At 42.5% G+C, this 20,802-nt stretch overlaps 1 protein-coding gene across 2 annotated transcripts in view; it reads right to left on the reverse strand.

Annotated features, from left to right (window-relative positions):
- Positions 1 to 13,268: 13,268 nt before the first annotated feature.
- Positions 13,269 to 20,802, reverse strand: part of MFGE8 (milk fat globule EGF and factor V/VIII domain containing) — an 87,926-nt gene continuing 80,392 nt past the window's right edge. For both annotated transcript variants that reach the window (XM_063925779.1, XM_063925780.1), the window contains exon 10: positions 13,269 to 20,488. In XM_063925779.1, coding sequence (XP_063781849.1) covers positions 20,345 to 20,488 — 144 coding nt within the window. In that variant the 3' untranslated portion in view covers positions 13,269 to 20,344. The remainder of the gene's footprint in view (positions 20,489 to 20,802) is intronic.

Consider the following 20,802-nt stretch of genomic DNA (forward strand, 5'->3'; position numbering starts at 1 on the left):
ATGGAGATAATGTACCAGCCAATCAACTCCTAACTGCCATGTTACAGGCTGTGTTTGAAAAAATGACAGCGTGGATTGGTTGGTACTTTATCTTTCTCCAAGCCTTAGTACCCCATTATGCCTAATTATTTACCCAATATATATCTCCCCCCGGACATCTGTATATTACCATTCACAAACCCGGGATGAAACTCTGCATACAAGAAATACCCAGAGCCGGCCCTAACCAATATGATGCCCTAGGCAAGATTTTGGCTGGTGCCCCCTAGCACTACCGCTGGTTCTGCCTCTGACCTTGCACCTCTTTCCCAGCACCATCACCCCTCACCCATAGCAGTCCTTGTACCCCCTATATTTTAAATAGGAACAGTTCGCACATTTGACGCACAGCCCAAAAAGGGGCATCTACTTGCTGGGAAGGGACATGGCCACACAATAGTAACCCCAATTCCAATTACGCTTCACAGTACTGCAACTTTATTCACATTTTATCTTGCGATAGTGTCCATAATTCATATTACATCCCACAGTAGTATCACTTTACCTTATAAACGTTACTCCTCACAGTAGAGCCCTTATTCACATTACATGACACTGAATTGCTCCTTATTCACATTACACCACACCTTATTGCTCTTTATTCACATTAGACGACACAGTAGTGCCCTTTCTATATGCAACGCCACATAGTAGAGCACCTTATACAAATAATGCCACACATTAGCAATGCATTTATACACAATTCCACACAGTAATGCCCCTTACAAATGAGACACATTAATGTCCTTATAAACATAATGCGCCTTACACATTATGACAACCTTTATTAATGCCCTTTTACACATAATGTACCTTACACATATGGTGCACATTATTAATGCCCTTATACACATAATGAGACACATAGTGCCCCCTACACATTTGCTGCACATTATTAGTGCCCCTATACACATAATGACACACATACAGTAGTACCCTGTTACACATATGCCGCACATTATTAATGCCCTTATACACATAATGACACACATAGTGGCCCTTTACACATATGTTGCACATTATTAATGCATTTTTATATGACACACATAATGCTCCTTACACATATTCCGAACACTACTGCACAACCAACCCACTCATGTGCACACAGCACTCACACTTCCTTTAACACCGTGACCTCTGCCTCTGCTTGGATACAGATGTGTCCTCACAAATCTTGCCTCAATGCTAACATTGGGCACCTTTTTTTTAAATGAAAATTCATCTTATTTGCATTGCTATGTGGCTAGGATGCACAAGCAGCTTCTGCTGATTAAACTGATATGCAGCATGCCTATATACTGTGTGAGACTATGGCTGTATCTGCATATGAAATGCTACATACAGAATATAGGCATGCCGCATATCATTTTAATCATCAGAAGCTGCTGATGCCCCTAGGCATATCAAATGCCCTAGGCAATTGCCTAGTTTGCCTATGCCTATGGCCGGCTCTGGAAATACCTGCCACCGCTATGTCCCTTACATGTATACACGCACCTGCAGTGCACTGCGGTATGAAGGCCAGGGCCAGATTAGCAATACACAGCAGATAGGACTACAGTCATAGGTCTCCACATACAAAGAGGCCCACACCCTGATCACATGATGATAACCAGCTGCCGTCTCAGTAAGCCATAAATCATAAGCATTAGAACTGTATTCCTTTTTTTTCCCCTTACTAAATGATGCAATTTTATTAGTTTTCTATATTTACGAGGAGAAAGGGGCTGATAATGTAGGTGGTATACACCCCACGAGGCACTGGCCACACTCACTCAGCAGTGATCCCTATTCCTCACAGTGGGACCTATTCATCAACAAATATTTACAGTAGATCCCCCCAAAAATAAAACATTTTGGAGGGACACCCAGATGTAGGGGATATTGGAGATATCCGCTTTCAACCACTAAAGCAGCCCCCAAACAAACTTAATTTGTTATTGCTGCATTATGCTGCCTTAAGAAATTATAATGATAGGTCTTAAAACTTGATAATAACTATGCCTTAATATGCCCTTGATCGTTTTCAGCCCAAAGCCCATGTAGCCTATATTATGGACACTACCATACCGAGATTGGCTGGGCAGCTGTCGTAGCAGTAGAGCAGACTACAGTAGCCTGCAATAGGTCATGGTCAAATGATTTCAATTGGAGAGCAGGGGGTAAATTTACTAAGATGGGAGTTTTATTTAAGATGGGATGTATGTTACCCATAGCAACCAATCAGATTCTACTTCTCATTTATCTAGCACCTTCTAGAAGATAATACCTGGAATCTGATTGGTTGCTATGGGCAACATCCCATCTTAAATAGAACTCCCATCTTAGTAAATTTACCCCTAGGGTGCTCACTACATCAGGGCTGAGAATGTGTAACGCAGAGTTTATTGCCCTGTTGTGCAGCAGATGAAACCTGCAACATCTATTCTAAACAGCTAGAATGCATTTAGCTAAGGTACATATATCCCACTATATACTGTTTGTGAATCCTAAGGCCCATACACACTTGCCAATAAAATGAGTGACGTCTCTCATTTTACCCCTCCCTGAGCAAAGTTGCTCATTTTATCGGCAAGTGTGTATGAGGCCAGCGACGAGCGATACGCGGCCCCGCGGTTCGGCAACGATCATTGCGGTCGGCAGTGCATGCATGCAGGATCTGGACTGTCGTCCAGGACCTGCATGCACGGCTGGCGGAGGCGTGACATCACTGAGCAATATGAGCGGTCATATCGCTCAGTGTGTACAGTCTGCCGCCGATCGGCCGGCCCGGGAGGAGAAACATTAGACGATGTCGCTCATAGAGCGACATCGTCTAATGTGTACGGATCTTTACATCAAAGCTCTGTGGAATATATGTGCACTATATAAACAACTGTCAATAAATAATAATAAATACATTTCAAAATAATATTTGATGCTGTACCTTCTCGATGACAAGGTGGGGAGTGTGAGGTGTTTTTCATGTCTACTGTCGAAGTCAAAAATATTACATAGAGAGAACATACAGACTCCACACATAAGTCGCTATGCTTGCAAATACGCGCAGCGAGCACAGCAATATATGGTAACATATGCATTTAAAAAGGCATTTGTTTCCCCCAGCACCCTGAATGATAACCGTAACCAGATATAAATTCCACATAATAATAGAATTCAGAGATCTTCGTTACACATATTTGCGCAAATGTGTGAATAAGCCCCAAAGCCGCATCAAGGCATCTCTGTATATTTGGGGTCTCTAGCGCTATATCTAGGTGCAGGGTGTGGCACCCCAAAACACCAGCATAAGCCAGAAAGCCCAGCGTAGCATACCAGTGAAAAAACTATAGTGTTAATAAATTAGTATTTAGGAAGCCGAAGCTATAGAGAAAGTGATACAAAAATGAAATGCAATTAAAATAGAGAAATAGTGTTCAAAATTAATAAGTGAAAAGTGTTAATAGAATGTAAAGGTATGCCACACTAAGGCCATCCAGCTCAGCCAGTCCAGAGGCACCACACCTCACATCTCCATTACCTCAGAGACGCCTTGATGCGGCTTTGGGGCTTATTCATTTCACACATTTGCGCAAATATGTATAACGAAGATCTCTGAATTCTATTATTATGTGGAATTTATATCAGGTAACGGTTATCATTCAGGGTGCTGGGGGAAACAAATGCCTTTTTTTCTTGCTTAGAAATACCCCTCCCTTTCGAGCACCTGAATGATATCACTAAGCTAATTGAGCATCTACCAATATATATGTTTGTTGTGAGAGGCAGAGAGGTTCCTGCATTAGGAGGAGGTGCAGGCCCTGACATGCCACATGGAGCATTATGGGGTTGCTCCAAGGTAGGTAGCTCTTAGCTTAGACATATTGTAGTAAGGAGCCATTATCATGTGGCTCCTTGCTGGTTAATCTTAGACCCAGATTGGGGTAATGGAGGTGTGAGGTGTGGTGCCTCTGGACTGGCTGAGCTGGATGGCCTTAGTGTGGCATACCTTTACATTCTATTAACACTTTTCACAATTTTTTAACACTATTTCTCTATTTTAATTGCATTTCATTTTTGTATCACTTTCTCTATAGCTTCGGCTTCCTACAGTAAATACTAATTTATTAACACTATAGTTTTTCCACTGGTATGCTACGCTGGGCTTTCTGGCTTATGCTGGTGTTTTGGGGTGCCACACCCTGCACCTAGATATAGCGCTAGGGACCACAAATATACAGAGAAGCCTTGATGCGGCTTTGGGGCTTATTCACACATTTGCGCAAATATGTGTAACGAAGATCTCTGAATTCTATTATTATGTGGAATTTATATCTGGTTACGGTTATCATTCAGGGTGCTGGGGGAAACAAATGCCTTTTTTTCTTGCTTAGAAATACCCCTCCCTTTCGAGCACCTGAATGATATCACTAAGCTAATTGAGCATCTACCAATATATTGAAGAAGTCATCAGGACGAAACGCGTTGGGCTCTCCCTCTGTGACCCTCTACCTCAAAGTTAAGACTCTCCATTATTTATTTTAGTTAGCGAACATTTTTTACTTATATATTTATATATTTATTGCTGTAAACTTTTTGGTCCTAGAAACTTGTATATGTGTTTTTAGTACACAATCCATCCCTCCCCCCAAATTTTTTAAAAATATATATTTTGTCTAGCATTACACATTTTATTATTATTCTATTTGTATTTTAACTGTACCAAATAAATTTGTATATTTTATTTTATTATATACATGGACTGATACATATTTTTAACACACCGGTGGTCGCCAGAACCCTTATACCATTTGCTTATAAACCATTACTACAGTAAGTTACCACTACTGCATACTTAAGGGACGGCAGATGCCCAAAATCGCCCGAGAACGCTCGGTTCCAATACCAGCCCACTAAGAGAGGTAAACATCAATCTATTCATTGAGCGTGGTGAGACTGATCATTTGAAATTCCGGGACGGCTGCAATCATCTACCATTACCAGCCATTATCCTTATTATCAGCATTCAGTGACTGTGGACCTTTACTAAAGGAACTTATTCCAGTTATTGTCCCTCTATGTTGAAAGAGAGACCTCTTTATAGAGATAAGGTGTGTTTATATAATATATGTTTAATATATGGATGTTCACTCACAATTAGTTGTTTTTTAATCTTTTATGTGGTTAATAAATTTACCTTGTTTATGCCGGCTCTCATCTTTTTATCTTCTCCTGATATACAGCGCAGCCGTTTTTGTCTTAAATTTACACAGACATGCCACATAGATTCGACACATATTTCATACAGCACATAATTATAACAGATCAAGCGCCAGAAATCATAATGATTTAAAATTATATAATGGAGTAACGTCATGTATGTGTATTATTGGAGCAGAGCAAGATAGACATGTTGTGCTTGATAATACAGTAACCAGATTAATGTGTAGATTCATTTGATACTTGTTATTAAGTTGTAGGACATTGCAATAAGTAGTTATGATTAAATGTATGAAAGCTAAAGTCACTCTTATTAGAACAATGGACATTCCAAGCAGTTGGTGGACAGAAAACTCAGGCAAGCCCTTTTGATGTCTTCAAGGCTGAACTTTGTTAGCATACGAATAGACCAGTGACTCATCATGAATGAGAAAGTTTCCTCTCTTAGACTAGATGTGTGCACTCCCCCAAACTAGATAGCACATTGCTGATCAGACACATAGGAGTTGCTGTTTTGTCCCAGACGATGGTGGAGATGTTGCCAGATCAGTTCCTGTATTTATTTGCTGAGAGAGATATATGGAGCGGAGAATGCATTGAGGGAATGGTATTGTATGCTGGCCTGTAACTGTATTTGATTTAGTTTGTATTAACTGCTTACTGTATAAATTGTAACCATGTAATTATAAGTATACTGTACATTGTGATATATTGAATACATATCCTTTTAATAACAAATATATACATCAATGAGCTTTGGAACTCAGATAATGTGTGGGTGTATTGTTTTCTCTTATGGGATGCAGTGTTTTGCGATGTACAGCGCACTTTTATCGTATATGGTAATAAGATGCGTCTGGCGTCTACAGTATATATTAGAGCGGGCATTTTAAATATTTGTTAGAAAGCAATTTGGTATTTACACTACCTTTCTGCAGCACGGACAAATAGTCTGCCATATGATGAGATGTACACAAATGCTTCTAATGTATAGACCAGCGTTTCCCAACATTGGTCCTCAAGGCACACTAACAGTCCAGGTTTTAAGGATATCCATGCATGAGCACAGATGGTTAGATCACAATAACTGAGACACTAATTAAGTCACATGTTCTCAAGTATGGCTATCCTTAAAACTTGGGACTGGTGGGGGTGTATTTACTAAAGGTTGATTTTCATAGATTTTTATCAATTTCAAATTGATGAAAATCAATGTTTAGTAAATATATACCTTAGTGTGCCTTTGAGGAATTCGGTATGATATCCCGTTGGATGGGACGCTGGCGGACAGAATACAGACAGCGGCATCCCGATCATCAGAATCCTGACAGCCCCCCAAAAAGTACCCTAACCCTCCCCGGTACCCAACTTCCCGTCCCTGCACACTTCTAATGCCTAAACCTAACCTCCTACCCCCTGTGGCAGGACACAGTCACGTCCCGCCAAGAACGGTTAGGATTCCAGGCTCTATTTTGATGCCTGGATCCAGAGCTCTGTCGGGATTTTGACGCCAGCCTTATGCTGTATCACCGTTCCGGCATCAGTATTTCGACTGCCGGGATCTCGTCCAACAGCATTTTAACTACGTCCCCCTTTGAGGACTGAGGTTGACAAACGCTAGTATAGACTGCCTTTATAATCACTTATTTGTATTGTTCCACCAGCCCTCTGATGTGAATCCTGAAGCAGTTTGTGTGGAGTGACTGTTTTCCTTACCTACAATGTGTGAATAGATGCTTTATCTGCAGACGATGCTGATAATACAGATGTTTCCTCATAATTTGCAGTCACGTCATACAACCCCTCTCACCAAGCCAGACTCTGCTAGCATTGGGCGTCTTTTTTGCAGAAAATGCATTATAGTCGCAACACAATGCGGCTAGGACACACCAGGAGACTGTACTGATTAATTTGATATTGTATGCCTGTATGCACTGAATCTGTATACGAAGTGCTACAATGTAGCAGCGGTAGATTTTTTCCAATTCAAGTTTCTCTTACGTCCTAGAGGATGCTGGGGACTCTGTAAGGACCATGGGGTATAGACGGGCTCCGCAGGAGACATGGGCACCTATAAATAACTTTTAGTATGGGTGTGCACTGGCTCCTCCCTCTATGCCCCTCCTCCAGACCTCAGTTAGATCTTGTGCCCAGAGGAGATAGGGTGCATTACAGGGAGCTCTCCTGAGTTTCTCTGTTTAAAGAATTTTGCTAGATTTTTTATTTTCAGGGAGCACTGCTGGCAACAGGCTCCCTGCATCGTGGGACTGAGGAGAGAGAAGCAGACCTACTTAACTGATAGGCTCTGCTTCTTAGGCTACTGAACACCATTAGCTTCAGAGGGAGTCGGCACGCAGGTCTCACCCTGCCGGTCGTCCCAGAGCCGCGCCGCCGTCCTCCTCGCAGAGCCGCCGTCCTCCTCGCAGAGCCGGAAGATAGAAGCCGGGTGAGTATGTGAAGAAAGAAGACTTCAAAGGCGGCAGAAGACTTCTGATCTTCACAGAGGTATTGCTCCCGGGACACCCACACAGAGGCACAGATGGGTGCAGGGCACAGCTGGGCAGCAATAAACCTCAGAACTGGCATATTGGGAGATATTAGGCTGCAGAGGCAGTAAATATGTGAACCCCCGCCATTTTTTGTAATTTCTAGCGGGACCGAAGCCCGCTGCTGGAGGGGGCGGAGCTTGTTCCTCAGCACTAACCAGCGCCATTTTCTCCACAGAAGCCGCAGAGACGCTGGCTCTCCGGACTCTCCCCTGCTGAATTCAGGACAGAGGGCTTAAAAAGAGGAGGGGGGGCACAATTCTTGGCGCAGTGAGTTATATTATATCAAAAAGCGCTGTCTGGTATTTCTCCAGTGTCAGTGAGTGCTAGGTGTGTGCTGGCATACTCTCTCTCTGTCTCTCCAAAGGGCCTTATTAGGGAATTGTCCCCTTATAGCTATATCCCGGTGTGTGTGTGGTGTCGGTACGTGCGTGTCAGCATGTTTGAAGCGGAAGGCTCTTCCAAGGAGGAGGTGGAGCAGATGAGTGGTGAGTCCCCGTCGGTGCCGACTCAAGAGTGGATGGATATGTGGCATATGTTAAATGCAAGTGTGGCATCACTACATAAGAGACTGGACAAAGCAGAGTCCAGGGAGACAACAGGGGGTCAATCCACGGATTGGACCGACTCACAGGGCCCTCAGGGTCTCAGAAACGTCCCTTGTCACAAATAGTGGACACAGATACCGACACGGAGTCTGACTCCAGTGTCGACTACGATGAAGCTAGATTGCACCCTAGGGTGACTAAAAGTATTCAGTGTATGATTATCGCAATAAAAGATGTTTTACATATCACTGATGAACCCTCTGTTCCCGACACGAGGGTACACATATTTAAGGGGAAGAAGCAAGTAGTAACCTTTCCCCCATCTCATGAACTTAACGAGTTATTTGAAAAAGCTTGGGAAACTCCAGATAAGAAACTGCAGATTCCCAAAAGGATTCTTATGGCGTACCCTTTCCCTACGCAGGACAGGGTACGTTGGGAGTCCTCTCCCACAGTGGACAAGGCTTTAACACGCCTGTCCAAAAAGGTGGCGCTGCCGTCTCCAAACACGGCAGCCATCAAAGATCCTGCGGACCGCAGGCAGGAGACTACTTTAAAGTCTATGTATACACATACTGGTGCTTTGCTCAGGCCGGCAATTGCGTCGGCATGGGTATGTAGCGCAGTTGCAGCTTGGACAGATACCTTGTCAGCTGACCTTGATACCCTAGACAGGGATACCATTTTATTAACATTAGCCCATATTAAGGACGCAGTCTTATATATGAGAGATGCTCAGAGAGACATTGGACTGCTGGGTTCCAGAGCCAATGCCATGGCTATTTCTACGAGACAAGCCTTTTGGACCCGTCAATGGACAGGTGATGCGGACTCGAAAAAGCATATGGAGGTTTTACCTTACAAGGGTGACGTGTTGTTTGGGGAGGGGCTCGCGGATCTGGTTTCCACAGCTACCGTGGGTAAATCTACCTTTTTACCTTTTGTTCCCCAACAGCAAAAGAAAACTCCACAGTATCAGATGCAGTCCTTTCGGTCGCATAAGCCCAGAAAAGGTCGGGGCTCCTCCTTCCTTGCCAGAGGTAAAGGCAGAGGAAAAGGAACACCTGCTTCGGCTAGTTCTCAGGAACAGAAGTCCTCCCCGGCTTCTGCAAAATCCACCGCATGACGCTGGGGCTCCCCTAAGGGAGTCCGCACCGGTGGGGGCGCGCCTTCGATTATTCAGCCAGGTCTGGGTTCGGTCAGACGCGGATCCTTGGGCGATGGAAATTATTTCCCAAGGCTACAGGCTGGATTTTGAAAGGTGCCCCCTCGCCGGTTTTTCAAGTCGGCTTTACCAGCTTCTACCCAAGGGAGGGAAGTAGTGTTAGCTGCAATTCAAACGCTGTACCAGCAGCAAGTGATTGTCAAGGTCCCCCTGGCCCAACAGGGAAAAGGGTATTATTCGACCCTGTTTGTGGTTCCGAAACCGGATGGTTCGGTCAGACCCATTTTGAATCTAAAACCCCTGAACCTGTACATGAAAAAAATTCAAATTCAAGATGGAATCGCTCCGAGCTGTAATATCCAGCCTAGAAGGGGGGGATTTTATGGTGTCGCTAGACATAAAGGATGCTTACCTTCATGTCCCCATACATCCCTCTCATCAGGAGTACCTGAGATTCGCTGTACAGGACTGTCATTACCAGTTGCAGACGTTGCCGTTTGGGCTTTCCACGGCCCTGAGGATTTTCACCAAGGTGATGGCGGAGATGATGGTGCTTCTGCGCAAACAAGGAGTCACAATTATCCCATACTTGGACGATCTCCTGATAAAGACAAGATCAAGAGATCAGTTGCTGAAGAACGTGGCGCTCTCCCTGAGAGTGCTCCAACAGCACGGTTGGATTCTAAATCTGCCAAAGTCTCAATTGGTTCCAACGACGCGACTATTGTTCCTAGGCATGATTCTGGACACGGAACGAAAGAAGGTTTTTCTCCCGTCGGAAAAAGCCCAGGATCTCCAGACCATGGTCAGAGACCTGCTAAAGCCAAAAAGAGTGTCAGTTCATCAATGCACTTGAGTTCTGGGAAAAATGGTGGCAGCCTACGAGGCCATCCCCTTCGGCAGGTTTCATGCAAGGACTTTTCAGTGGGACCTTCTGGACAAGTGGTCCGGGTCCCATCTACAAATACATCAGACGATAACACTGTCCCCCAGGGCCAGAGTATCTCTCCTGTGGTGGCTGCACAGTGCTCACCTTCTAGAGGGTCGCAGGTTCGGCATTCAGGACTGGGTTCTGGTGACCATGGACGCGAGCCTCCGAGGGTGGGGAGCAGTCACACAAGGAAGAATCTTTCAGGGACTGTGGTCAAGCAAGGAGGCTTGTCTGCACATCAACGTCCTGGAATTAAGAGCCATATACAAGCGGAGGCTCTCCTTCGCGACCTACCAGTTCTGATTCAATCAGACAATGTCACAGCAGTGGCTCGTGTGAACCGCCAAGGCGGGACAAGGAGCAGAGTCGCGATGGCGGAGGCCACCAGGATTCTTCGCTGGGCGGAAAATCACGTAAGCGCTCTGTCAGCTGTCTTTATTCTGGGAGTGGACAACTGGGAAGCAGACTTCCTCAGCAGACACTATCTCCATCCAGGAGAGTGGGGACTTCATCAAGAAGTCTTTGCAGAGATAACAGGTCTCTGGGGAATTCCTTAAATAGACATGACGGCGTCACGCCTCAACAAGAAGCTTCGGAGGTACTGTGCCAGGTCCAGGGACCCTCAGGCAGTAGCGGTAGATGCCCTGGTGACACCGTGGGTGTTTCAGCCGGTCTATGTGTTTCCTCTTCTTCCTCTCATCGCAAAAGTTTTGAGGATCATAAGACAAAAAAGAGTACAGACAATACTCATTGTTCCAGACTGGCCTCGAAGGGCCTGGTACTCAGATCTTCAGGAAATGATCACAGAAGATCCTTGGCCCCTTCCTCTCAGGGAGGACCTGTTGCAGCAGAGGCCCTGTGTGTACCAATACTTACCACGGTTGCGTTTGACAGCATGGCGGTTGAACGCCGAATCCTAGCTGGGAAAGGTATTCCGGAGGAGGTCATACCTACTCTGATAAAGGCTAGGAAGGAGGTGACGGCGAAACATTATCACCGTATCTGGCGGAAGTATGTCTCTTGGTGTGAAACCAAGAATGCTCCTACGGAAGATTTCCATCTGGGCCGTTTTCTCCACTTCCTACAGACAGGAGTGGATATGGGCAAGAAGTTAGGGCCAAAATCTGTACTTTAATAGAGCCTATCTATATTCTTTCAGAAGGAATTGGCTTCTCTACCAGAAGTCAAGACTTTTGTAAAGGGAGTGCTGCACATCCAGCCTTCTTTTGTGCCCCCAGTGGCACCCTGGGACCTTAACGTGGTGTTACAGTTCCTTAAATTTCACTGGTTTGAGCCCCTTCAAATGGTTGAATTGAAATTTCTCACCTGGAAGGTGGTCATGTTATTGGCCTTGGCATCTGCAAGGCATGTGTCAGAATTGGCGGCCTTGTCTCACAAGAGCCCCTACTTGATTTTTCATGTGGATAGAGCGGAATTGAGGACTCGTCCTCAATTTCTGCCTAAGGTGGTGTCTTCATTTCATATGAACCAACCTATTGTGGTGCCTGTGGCTATAAGTGACTTAGAGGACTCCAAGTCCTTGGATGTAGTCAGGGCCTTAAACATTTATGTGGCTAGGACAGCTAGAGTGAGGAAAACAGAAGCCCTGTTTGTCCTGTATGCGGCCGACAAGGTTGGCGCACCTGCTTCTAAGCAGACTATTGCTCGCTGGATCTGTAACACGATTCAGCAGGCTCATTCTACGGCTGGATTGCTGTTACCAAATTTGGTAAAGGCCCATTCTACTAGGAAGGTGGGCTTTTCTTGGGTGGCTGCCCGAGGCGTCTTGGCATTACAGCTTTGCCGAGCAGCTACTTGGTCGGGTTCAAACACTTTTACTAAATTCTACAAGTTTGATACCCTGGCTGACGAGGACCTCGCATTTGCTCAGTCGGTGCTGCAGAGTCATCCGCACTCTCCCGCCCGGTCTGGAGCTTTGGTATAAACACCATGGTCCTTACGGAGTCCCCAGCATCCTCTAGTACGTAAGAGAAAATAAGATTTTAAACCTAGCGGTAAATCTTTTTCTCCTAGTCCGTAGAGAATGCTGGGCGCTCGTCCCAGTGCGGACTACCTCTGCAAGACTTGCATAGAGTTGTTGCTTACATAAGGGTTATGTTACAGTTGGAATCGGTCTTTGACTGATACTGTTTTTTGTTCATACTGTTAACTGGTTATGTGTACTCCAGGTTATATGGTATGATTGGTGTGGGCTGGTATGACTCTTGCCCTTAGACAATATGAGGAAAGGATTTTGTTAACCTATCTTCTCTGGGCACAGTTCTCTAACTGAGGTCTGGAGGAGGGGCATAGAGGGAGGAGCCAGTGCACACCCATAGTAAAAGTTCTTTATAGGTGCCCATGTCTACTGCAGAGCCCGTCTATACCCCATGGTCCTTACGGAGTCCCCAGCATCCTCTACAGACTAGGAGAAAAAGATTTACCGGTAGGTTTAAAATCTTATTTTCGTTGTGCTGTGTATACAGACTCAGTCACACACAGATATACAAGTGTCACATAGCAAATTAATTAGCACAGTCTCCCGGTGAATCCTAGTCACATTGCGTTGTGATTAAGATGCATTTTTGTCAAAAAAAGACGCCCAACATTAGTATAGTGGCACTGACCAGTCAGCTCACTCGTTCTAGGCATATTGCTGTGTGGCGTATTGAGGCTAGATGTAGGAGGACACATCTGTAGTCTGCATATGCATTATACTTGTGTACTGGATCTTTACATTTACTAAGGGACTACAAGAGCTTTGCTGTGACTGCAATGAGTGTTCTCCAATAACCACTAAAAACCTTTGACCAAAAAGCAATAAAAAAAAAAAAACCCAGTTTAATTTGTCAGTGATTTTATTATTATAAGAGAACCAAAAAGGTGGCATGTGCATCTTGTATCATAGTAAGTAAATGATTACATCCAGAGTATTCAGCTAAAACAGAATACGCTCCCTTGCGCGGTTTTCTAGATCAGGCCCAGTGATTTACTTTTACATAATCGTAGGTGAATTTATATTTGTTTTGACTGAGCACTTGTACATTTCTGTAGATTCTCTACCTCAGCAAGGTAATGTAGTGGCTGCAAACCACGGAAGCAATATACATGTTCAATACTGTAGCAGCTAAATCAGGTAAAACAAGTGAAACACTGTATGAGGCATTACGGAACACACAAGAACGAATGCTAGATGGCTACTTAACAAGTATTCAATTAGAAAATAATTCTCAGTAATAGGGTTCACTTATTTATGTCACTTTTAAAGAACTTTTTTTTTTTTTTTACTTACAGTATATAGTATTCACCTGAATAGCAGGAGCCTTTCCATCCTTGTACCAGGAAAATCCCTGCTGAAATTGTGCTCTTAGTAGGAATAACTAAAGCTGAGGGGGAGATTTATCAAAGCTCAGAGAGAGATAAAGTGGAGAGAAATAAAATACTAACCAATCAGCTTCTGTCACTTTACAGTAGGAGCAGATATTTTATCTCTCTCCGAGCTTTGATAAATCTCCCCCCAGTGGGCCTGATCCACATGTGGTTGGATTGAGCATCACTGCTGCATACTTGGAAGCAGCAGCAATGCTCAGATATGCTAATGCAGCAGGGGGTGTTTGGTATAAGTAACTGCCTCCTGCATGCATGTGTGATCTGGTGCTGTGCCAGGGGACGCAGCGTCGGATTACTTGCGACACCATCAGCCGGCTGTGTGACCCATGAGGCCATGCAGTCTGGCCGCTGCAGTGCCATCCAAGAGGCCAGGAAATATCTGTCGGCAGACGGAGACCCTGTCCTTGGGACCTTCCACAAAACGAAGGCAATACACTATGCGCAATTTTTTTTTTTTTGCACCGGCATCTTAATCCCAGTGCACAGTGTGCATAAGTTTCCCCACAACACAGTCCTACCTCCCATTGCATCATATAATTGTTTCAACTATTGTTCGTGTGGCAGAGAGAAACTTTAATAAATCGCTAAAAAGTTTTTTAAAATATCATGAAGGTCGAACGAGGGGACAGAATGATGATGTGTTGTAAAGTGTGTCAAACGTTGCGGAACGTCCTTTCTTAAGACTCGATTACATCACAAATACCCTAGTCAGGAGGAAGGGACCCCCATTATTCTTATGTAGAGAAAGGTTAATCTTTTATTTAAATGTATTTATAAAACCATTCTAGATTTTTCTCAATGGATAGCATAATGTAGCTCTTTATTGTGACATCTGTAATTTACACTAAAAACATTGGTTGATAATTTCATGATGTTCTGCTAAATGTACTGTAGGCGAAAGCAAGTAGATGTGAAATCAGTCATGCTGTAAAATATATGCATTATAATCCAAACAAAAACACATTAGATCATCACCATAATCAGGGAACTAGATCCGCATCAGCAGAACAATCCTACCGGTAACACAAAACTATCTGATTAACTACATATAATATATCTGACAAACATTACTGCAATGAACGCACTTATTCCCAAGAGGAAATATTAACATTGTAGCACTGTAATCAAATACTATATCCAGCACAGGCCTGACGTCAACCAATAAAAATTATTTTACTGAGTGTAACTAAACTGTACTGATCCCATTCATGAGCATTACAAAGTAACCCTGCACTTTACAAAAGTCAGTGGTTGTACCAGAAATTATTGATAGCAAGTTTTCCAGATATGCTCTTCAGTCTACAAAGTCTCAATAATAGAGTCACGTTTCCATCTGTGATTGTTGGAGGATTATAGACTGTAAACAGATTTAAATTAATTACACTGAAAAATGTGCAATTAAATTAATCAAAGTACAGAAATACAGGGCAATGTGTATTTAAGATGAATAAAAACAAAGGCGCAGATTTATTAAAGTTGGGAGCAGGGCCGTCTTTTCATATGGGCTCAATGGGCTCTTGCCCAAGGGCCCCAGGTGTATAAGGGCGCTAGGCTGATAGCTGAGGGTCCCCTCTTTCCAGGGGCACCAGATTTTTGAAAATCAGCCATGGGGAACAAGAGAACTCTGACTTCAAAGTAGTGGACCCCATCCCAGCTTGGTAATTGCACCTCTTGCTTATTACTCTGTCATATAAAAAAAAAAAAGCAGTTCTAATCTTAATATGACTAAACTTCCACACTACTGACAGATACCTAATTATTCTTTCAACATAAGTTCAATGAGTTGCACATTGGCCAGAAAAGGGAACAGCTTTGTGTTTTAGAGGAATCATTCCCAAAGGGAATGCTGAGAATTCATATAGAACATCAACTTTTCTCCAATATATGACGCAAGAATATGTGCTTATTAGAACCCAATGGAGTTTTTCCTTACGTGATCTTGTCATTAAACAATCAGGTAAATGTTAAAGAATGCCAGCACGTTACATTATCATAGTCCTGCTGTTCCCGTTATTCTAATAGCAGCTCTGTAAAACACATATGCAGACTTCTATTCAATGCTGAATGGGGATCTCCACAGTTTCATTAGTGTATCAACTGACAAAATAAAATGTCTAAACTAGCTGGAACTAACATGGTGAGATATGGAATAATAAAAGAGAAGGAATTAGCAAGTTATTTAATAAATATGTGATTAATAAAGTAAAACTAAATACCTCAGAAAAATAAAACCTAGCTGGCAATAGATTACAGACTGGCATGCACAAGCATACTGTTCGGAGTGAAGTTTGGAGTACATTCTACACCAGGTTGCCAGGACTGTTGCATCAAATGACAAGCAGATTGGCTAATTTGGGTGTTGGAAGTGAATACAGATCCCAGGTCCATTAAGCTGGGGTTAAAATATACCCATTTAACAAATCATTCCTTACGTCAGCATCTTTTGTAAAGTCACAGCATGCAAATGGTGCTCAAGAGGACTGTTGTGTTTCTACACACTAAGCAACGCAATAAATACACTATTGTTTTAACTAGCGTATAGAGTCCTAAAAAACATCTGCACCTGATTTATGACCATTAGAGTTGCTCTTATGTTGTACTGTAATCCCAAAGTTTACCATGCATGCTTTGGCAACAATCAGAGCCATCCCCCAAAAGACCAAAAAGCTGAATTGTGTGTCACTCTGGGGCTAGGGAAGTTATAGAACATACACAAAAGCCAATGGCTCTGGAACTAGCAGTATCGCTCATCTGGAAACCCTTGCAGCATATCACTCCGGCTCTTCCTATCCTTCCTGACCTCCAAATGTTTTCAATTAGTAGAGTAAATACAAGTCACGCTGTTGACACAAGTCTTCACCCAGTAAATGTAATATAACAAAAAAAGTACATGTATTTTTATCTTTCAATGTACTGTACTAATGCCCTACAGAGAGTTGTAGTGTCCCTGTAGCGCTGCAGGAAGCAGAGAGCTGTAGTATCCTTATAGTACTGCAGGGAGTGGAGAGCTGTAGTTTCCCTACAGTGAGTAGAGAGTTATAATGTCCCTATAGTGCTGCATTAAGAAAAGAGCTTTTGTAAGCCTACAGTGCTTCAGGGAGTAGAGAGCTATAGTAACCTATCCCTATAGTGCTGCATGAAGTACAGAGCTGTGGTATCCTTATAGTACTGCGGGGATCAGACAGCTGTAGTATCCTTATAGTACTGCAGGGATCAGACAGCTGTAGTATCCTTATAGTACTGCAGGGAGCAGACAGCTGTACAGGGTGTCCCTAAAGTCTGGACACATAGGCTAAAAATGCATATTTTCAAGAACTGAAATGAATGAAATTTACAACAACATTTTATATAATTGGAATATTAACAAATAACATCTTCAATATGATTTCCATGATTTGTGATGCAAAGGTTGATGCGCATTGCAAGATTTAAATGAACTCAATGCAATAACTCTGTGTCTAGACTTTAGGGACACCCTGTAGTAGCAGGAAGCAGAGTACTGTAATATCCACATAGAACTGCAGGGAGCACAGAGCTGTAATGTCCCTATAGTGCTGCAGGAAGTTGATAGCTGTAATATACCTATAGTGCTGCATTAAGTAGAAAACTTTAGCAAGCCTACAGTACTGCAGGGAGAGCTCTAGTATCCCTATAGTGCTGCATGAAGTAGAGAGCTGTAGTATCCATATAGTGCTGCAGGAAGTAGACCTTTATCCTCTTAACTGACGATTTTTCCCTTCAAAACCGTTCATACAATTGTTTTTAGTTTTTATTTTAATATAGTTAAAAAAGTTTTTTTTTTTAATATTTAAATATTACATTATGCACATCTGCAGAACGGATCTAGTCATCAAAAACTGGGAGAAACAGTGGGGCGGTGCTGTCACATGTGATCTGACCATGACAGTTAAGTGGTTAATATCCTTACAGTGAGTAGAGACTTGTAATGTCCCTACAGTGTTGCAGACAGTAGAGAACTGTAGCATACCAATAGTGCTGCAGGGAGTAGAGAGCTGTAGTATACTTACAGTGAGTAGTGACTTGTAATGTACCTATAATGCTGCAGGGAGCAGAGAGCTGTAGTATACCTACAGTGAGTAGTGACTTGTAATATCCCTACAGTGCTGCAGAGAGTAGAGAGCTGCAGTAAACCTACAGTGAGTAGTGAGTTGTGATGTCCCTATAATGCTGCAGGGAGCAGAGAGCTGTAGTATACCTCTACAGTGAGTAGTGACTTGTAATGTACCTATAATGCTGCAGGGAGCAGAGAGCTGTAGTATACCTCTACAGTGAGTAGTGAGTTGTGATGTCCCTATAATGCTGCAGGGAGCAGAGAGCTGTAGTATACCTACAGTGAGTTGTGATCCCTATAATGCTGCAGGGGGCAAAGAGCTGTAGTATACCTACAGTGAGTAGTGAGTTATAATGTCCCCATAGTGCTGCAGGGAGCAGAGAGCTATAGCATCCCTATAGTGCTGCAGGGAGTAGAGGTATATTATCGATTTGCCTGGTCACACATTCCAGATAACTACGCACACCCGGCCCCAATATGGAAATACAGCATATCACATTTGTTTGAAGGTTTTCATAATAATTTTAATGTGACACCAGGGCTAATTATGTCCCAGGACATTAGGTAATTTACAGGCAGAAACACTGAAGTCTTGATGGATAAATTGGTTCCACCTCGTCATGTATCTATATAGCGCCTCACCAATTGTAAGCAGCTACAGCACTACACATTAATGTACAATAACTTCCACAATGCAGCTGTAAACCTATTTACATTCAGCTATAATTCGTACATTGTCAATACCTGGATAATAAGAAGTCATATATTAATAATTTTGAAGATTATTTTCTTAAACGTTACATATATCCCACAGCCCTAAGACATATTAAATCACAAAAAACAATCATGTAAACTGAGATAATTTACAATCCACAAATTTGTACATATAGGTTTGAGATCTAAATGGGGTTTCTGGATAATTGGATTTTCCCAAATTTGAAGTCATATTTAAAATATAATAAAAGACATTACAAATGTACCAGTCTTCACTATTCCTACTTTCTGGTTTTCTTTATGTACAACAGGTATGTAGAGAAGAGATGCAATATCTGAGCTCGTGTAAAAGGACAGAGTGACAGTGAAGTGCAGACTGGAATTTGCACTCACAGGGCTAAATTTACTAAGGTGGGAGTTTTCTTTTTACAACTGGTGATGTTGTTCAAAGCAACCAGTCAAATTCTATTTAACATTTATCTAGCTGCTTCTAGAAGATAATAGAGAGAATCTAATTGGTTGGTATGGGCAACATCACCAGTTCTAAAACAAACTCCCACCTTAGTAAATTTACCCCACAGTCTACTATCACTGTATTTTGCCAATATAAGTGACAGGTGAAGTCTAATGAAACACAAATTCTCTTTAGAAAATTATTATGTGGGGTCTATTAGTGTGAACAGTAAACACTCAAATTAGCCCAATTAGATCCATTAATGGTCAAAGAAAAACAAAAAAAACAAATCTAATGTAATGAATTGCACACATTGTACAAACTAGTGGCATGAAAAGAACTATATAAAAATGTAGCTTGTTTGGGAGAAAAAAAAATCCCTCTGCTTTATATAAAGGGTAATTTCTACTTCTGAAACTATGATGTAAGAGAACTCAAGATGTCATTTGTGGGCAATTGGATGGAGTGTATGGACAACAGTGATTCTACAGCAGTCAGGGACAATTCTATTCTCTTGTGTGAACACCCAACAGTAAAGCCCCCAGTTGGCTCCATATTGCAGAGTGCATGGAGTAAAGTGACAGTATAACAGGAGTGCTGGTAACCAACTCTTTACAAAACAAAATGATAAGCACCCGGAATGTGCAATGGGACTTAATACTGAAATATAGGACTGTATGTTGCTCTTCTAGTGGTCAGAGTAGCAACTTCGTGTTAGAGAAACAGTGCACATTAAAGCTTCAAAATACTGAACTGGTTGCAAACAAACGTAAAAAAATAAAATAATAGAACACAAAAAACAAACAAGCTAAAAACACCCCCCCCCCCCTTCCCCCCACAACAACATTTATTACAGCACTCACAAATATCATAACGGTGGGAAAATAAATCACTCTACGTATGTCAATACAGCTATCTTGGGAATTATGATTTAATTAAAATGACTTTAGGTGAGCAGTACAAAATCCCAATATAGTATCCTAATGTGTGTTGTAGGGAGATCTGCTCGGCACATTATAAAATGCTTACACTGAGCCTCCCTGATACACTGACAGCACTTGCTTGGTGCAATGACTGGGGAGAATGATTACTTTGGGCATCACTTACAGTTAGGAGTAAAACTAGCTAGAAGGTACAATCCTGGACATAAGGGAGGGCGTTGCACACATCCTAGCTCAGAGCAATGCTGCTTTGTTAACATACAGAATGCATGGTTTAGCCGTATTTACTCCAATCTATGAATGAGGACCAGTGACTACAATTCTTATGGTCATCCAGTTATCAAATTAATTGTCGCAACCAAGTAGCTCCATTCGCAGTGTGATTCGTTCATGCCAGGACTGAGGAAGAATACGCACATAACGAGCTGTAAATGGCGGACTGAAGATGTTCTTTTTGTGGGAGTAGTTGTCATTATTTCCAAGGAACACCTGTAAGACAGCAAAATAAAAATCAGCACATATCAAATGATGTATGCAAATTAGGCTCCACTGATTCTGACCATAAAATGTTAAATAAACAAATTTGTTTTTAAAAAAATGGGATTAGAACCAGTATTGTGCTTGCTTCAACCAAATGTCTGTCCATATGAACGTAAACAAGGCTACAGCCATGTTAGCGATATCACTCAAATTGAACATGTACGTCTACCGGTGTGTTATTGCTTTCAAGTGATTTTTATTGGTAGAACAAGTTATGATTTCTGCATACAGTGTAACAAATTGGAATTATTTAGAATTTCTAA

The sequence above is a fragment of the Pseudophryne corroboree genome, chromosome 6 (assembly GCF_028390025.1).
Source record: "Pseudophryne corroboree isolate aPseCor3 chromosome 6, aPseCor3.hap2, whole genome shotgun sequence".
NCBI lineage: Eukaryota > Metazoa > Chordata > Amphibia > Anura > Myobatrachidae > Pseudophryne > Pseudophryne corroboree.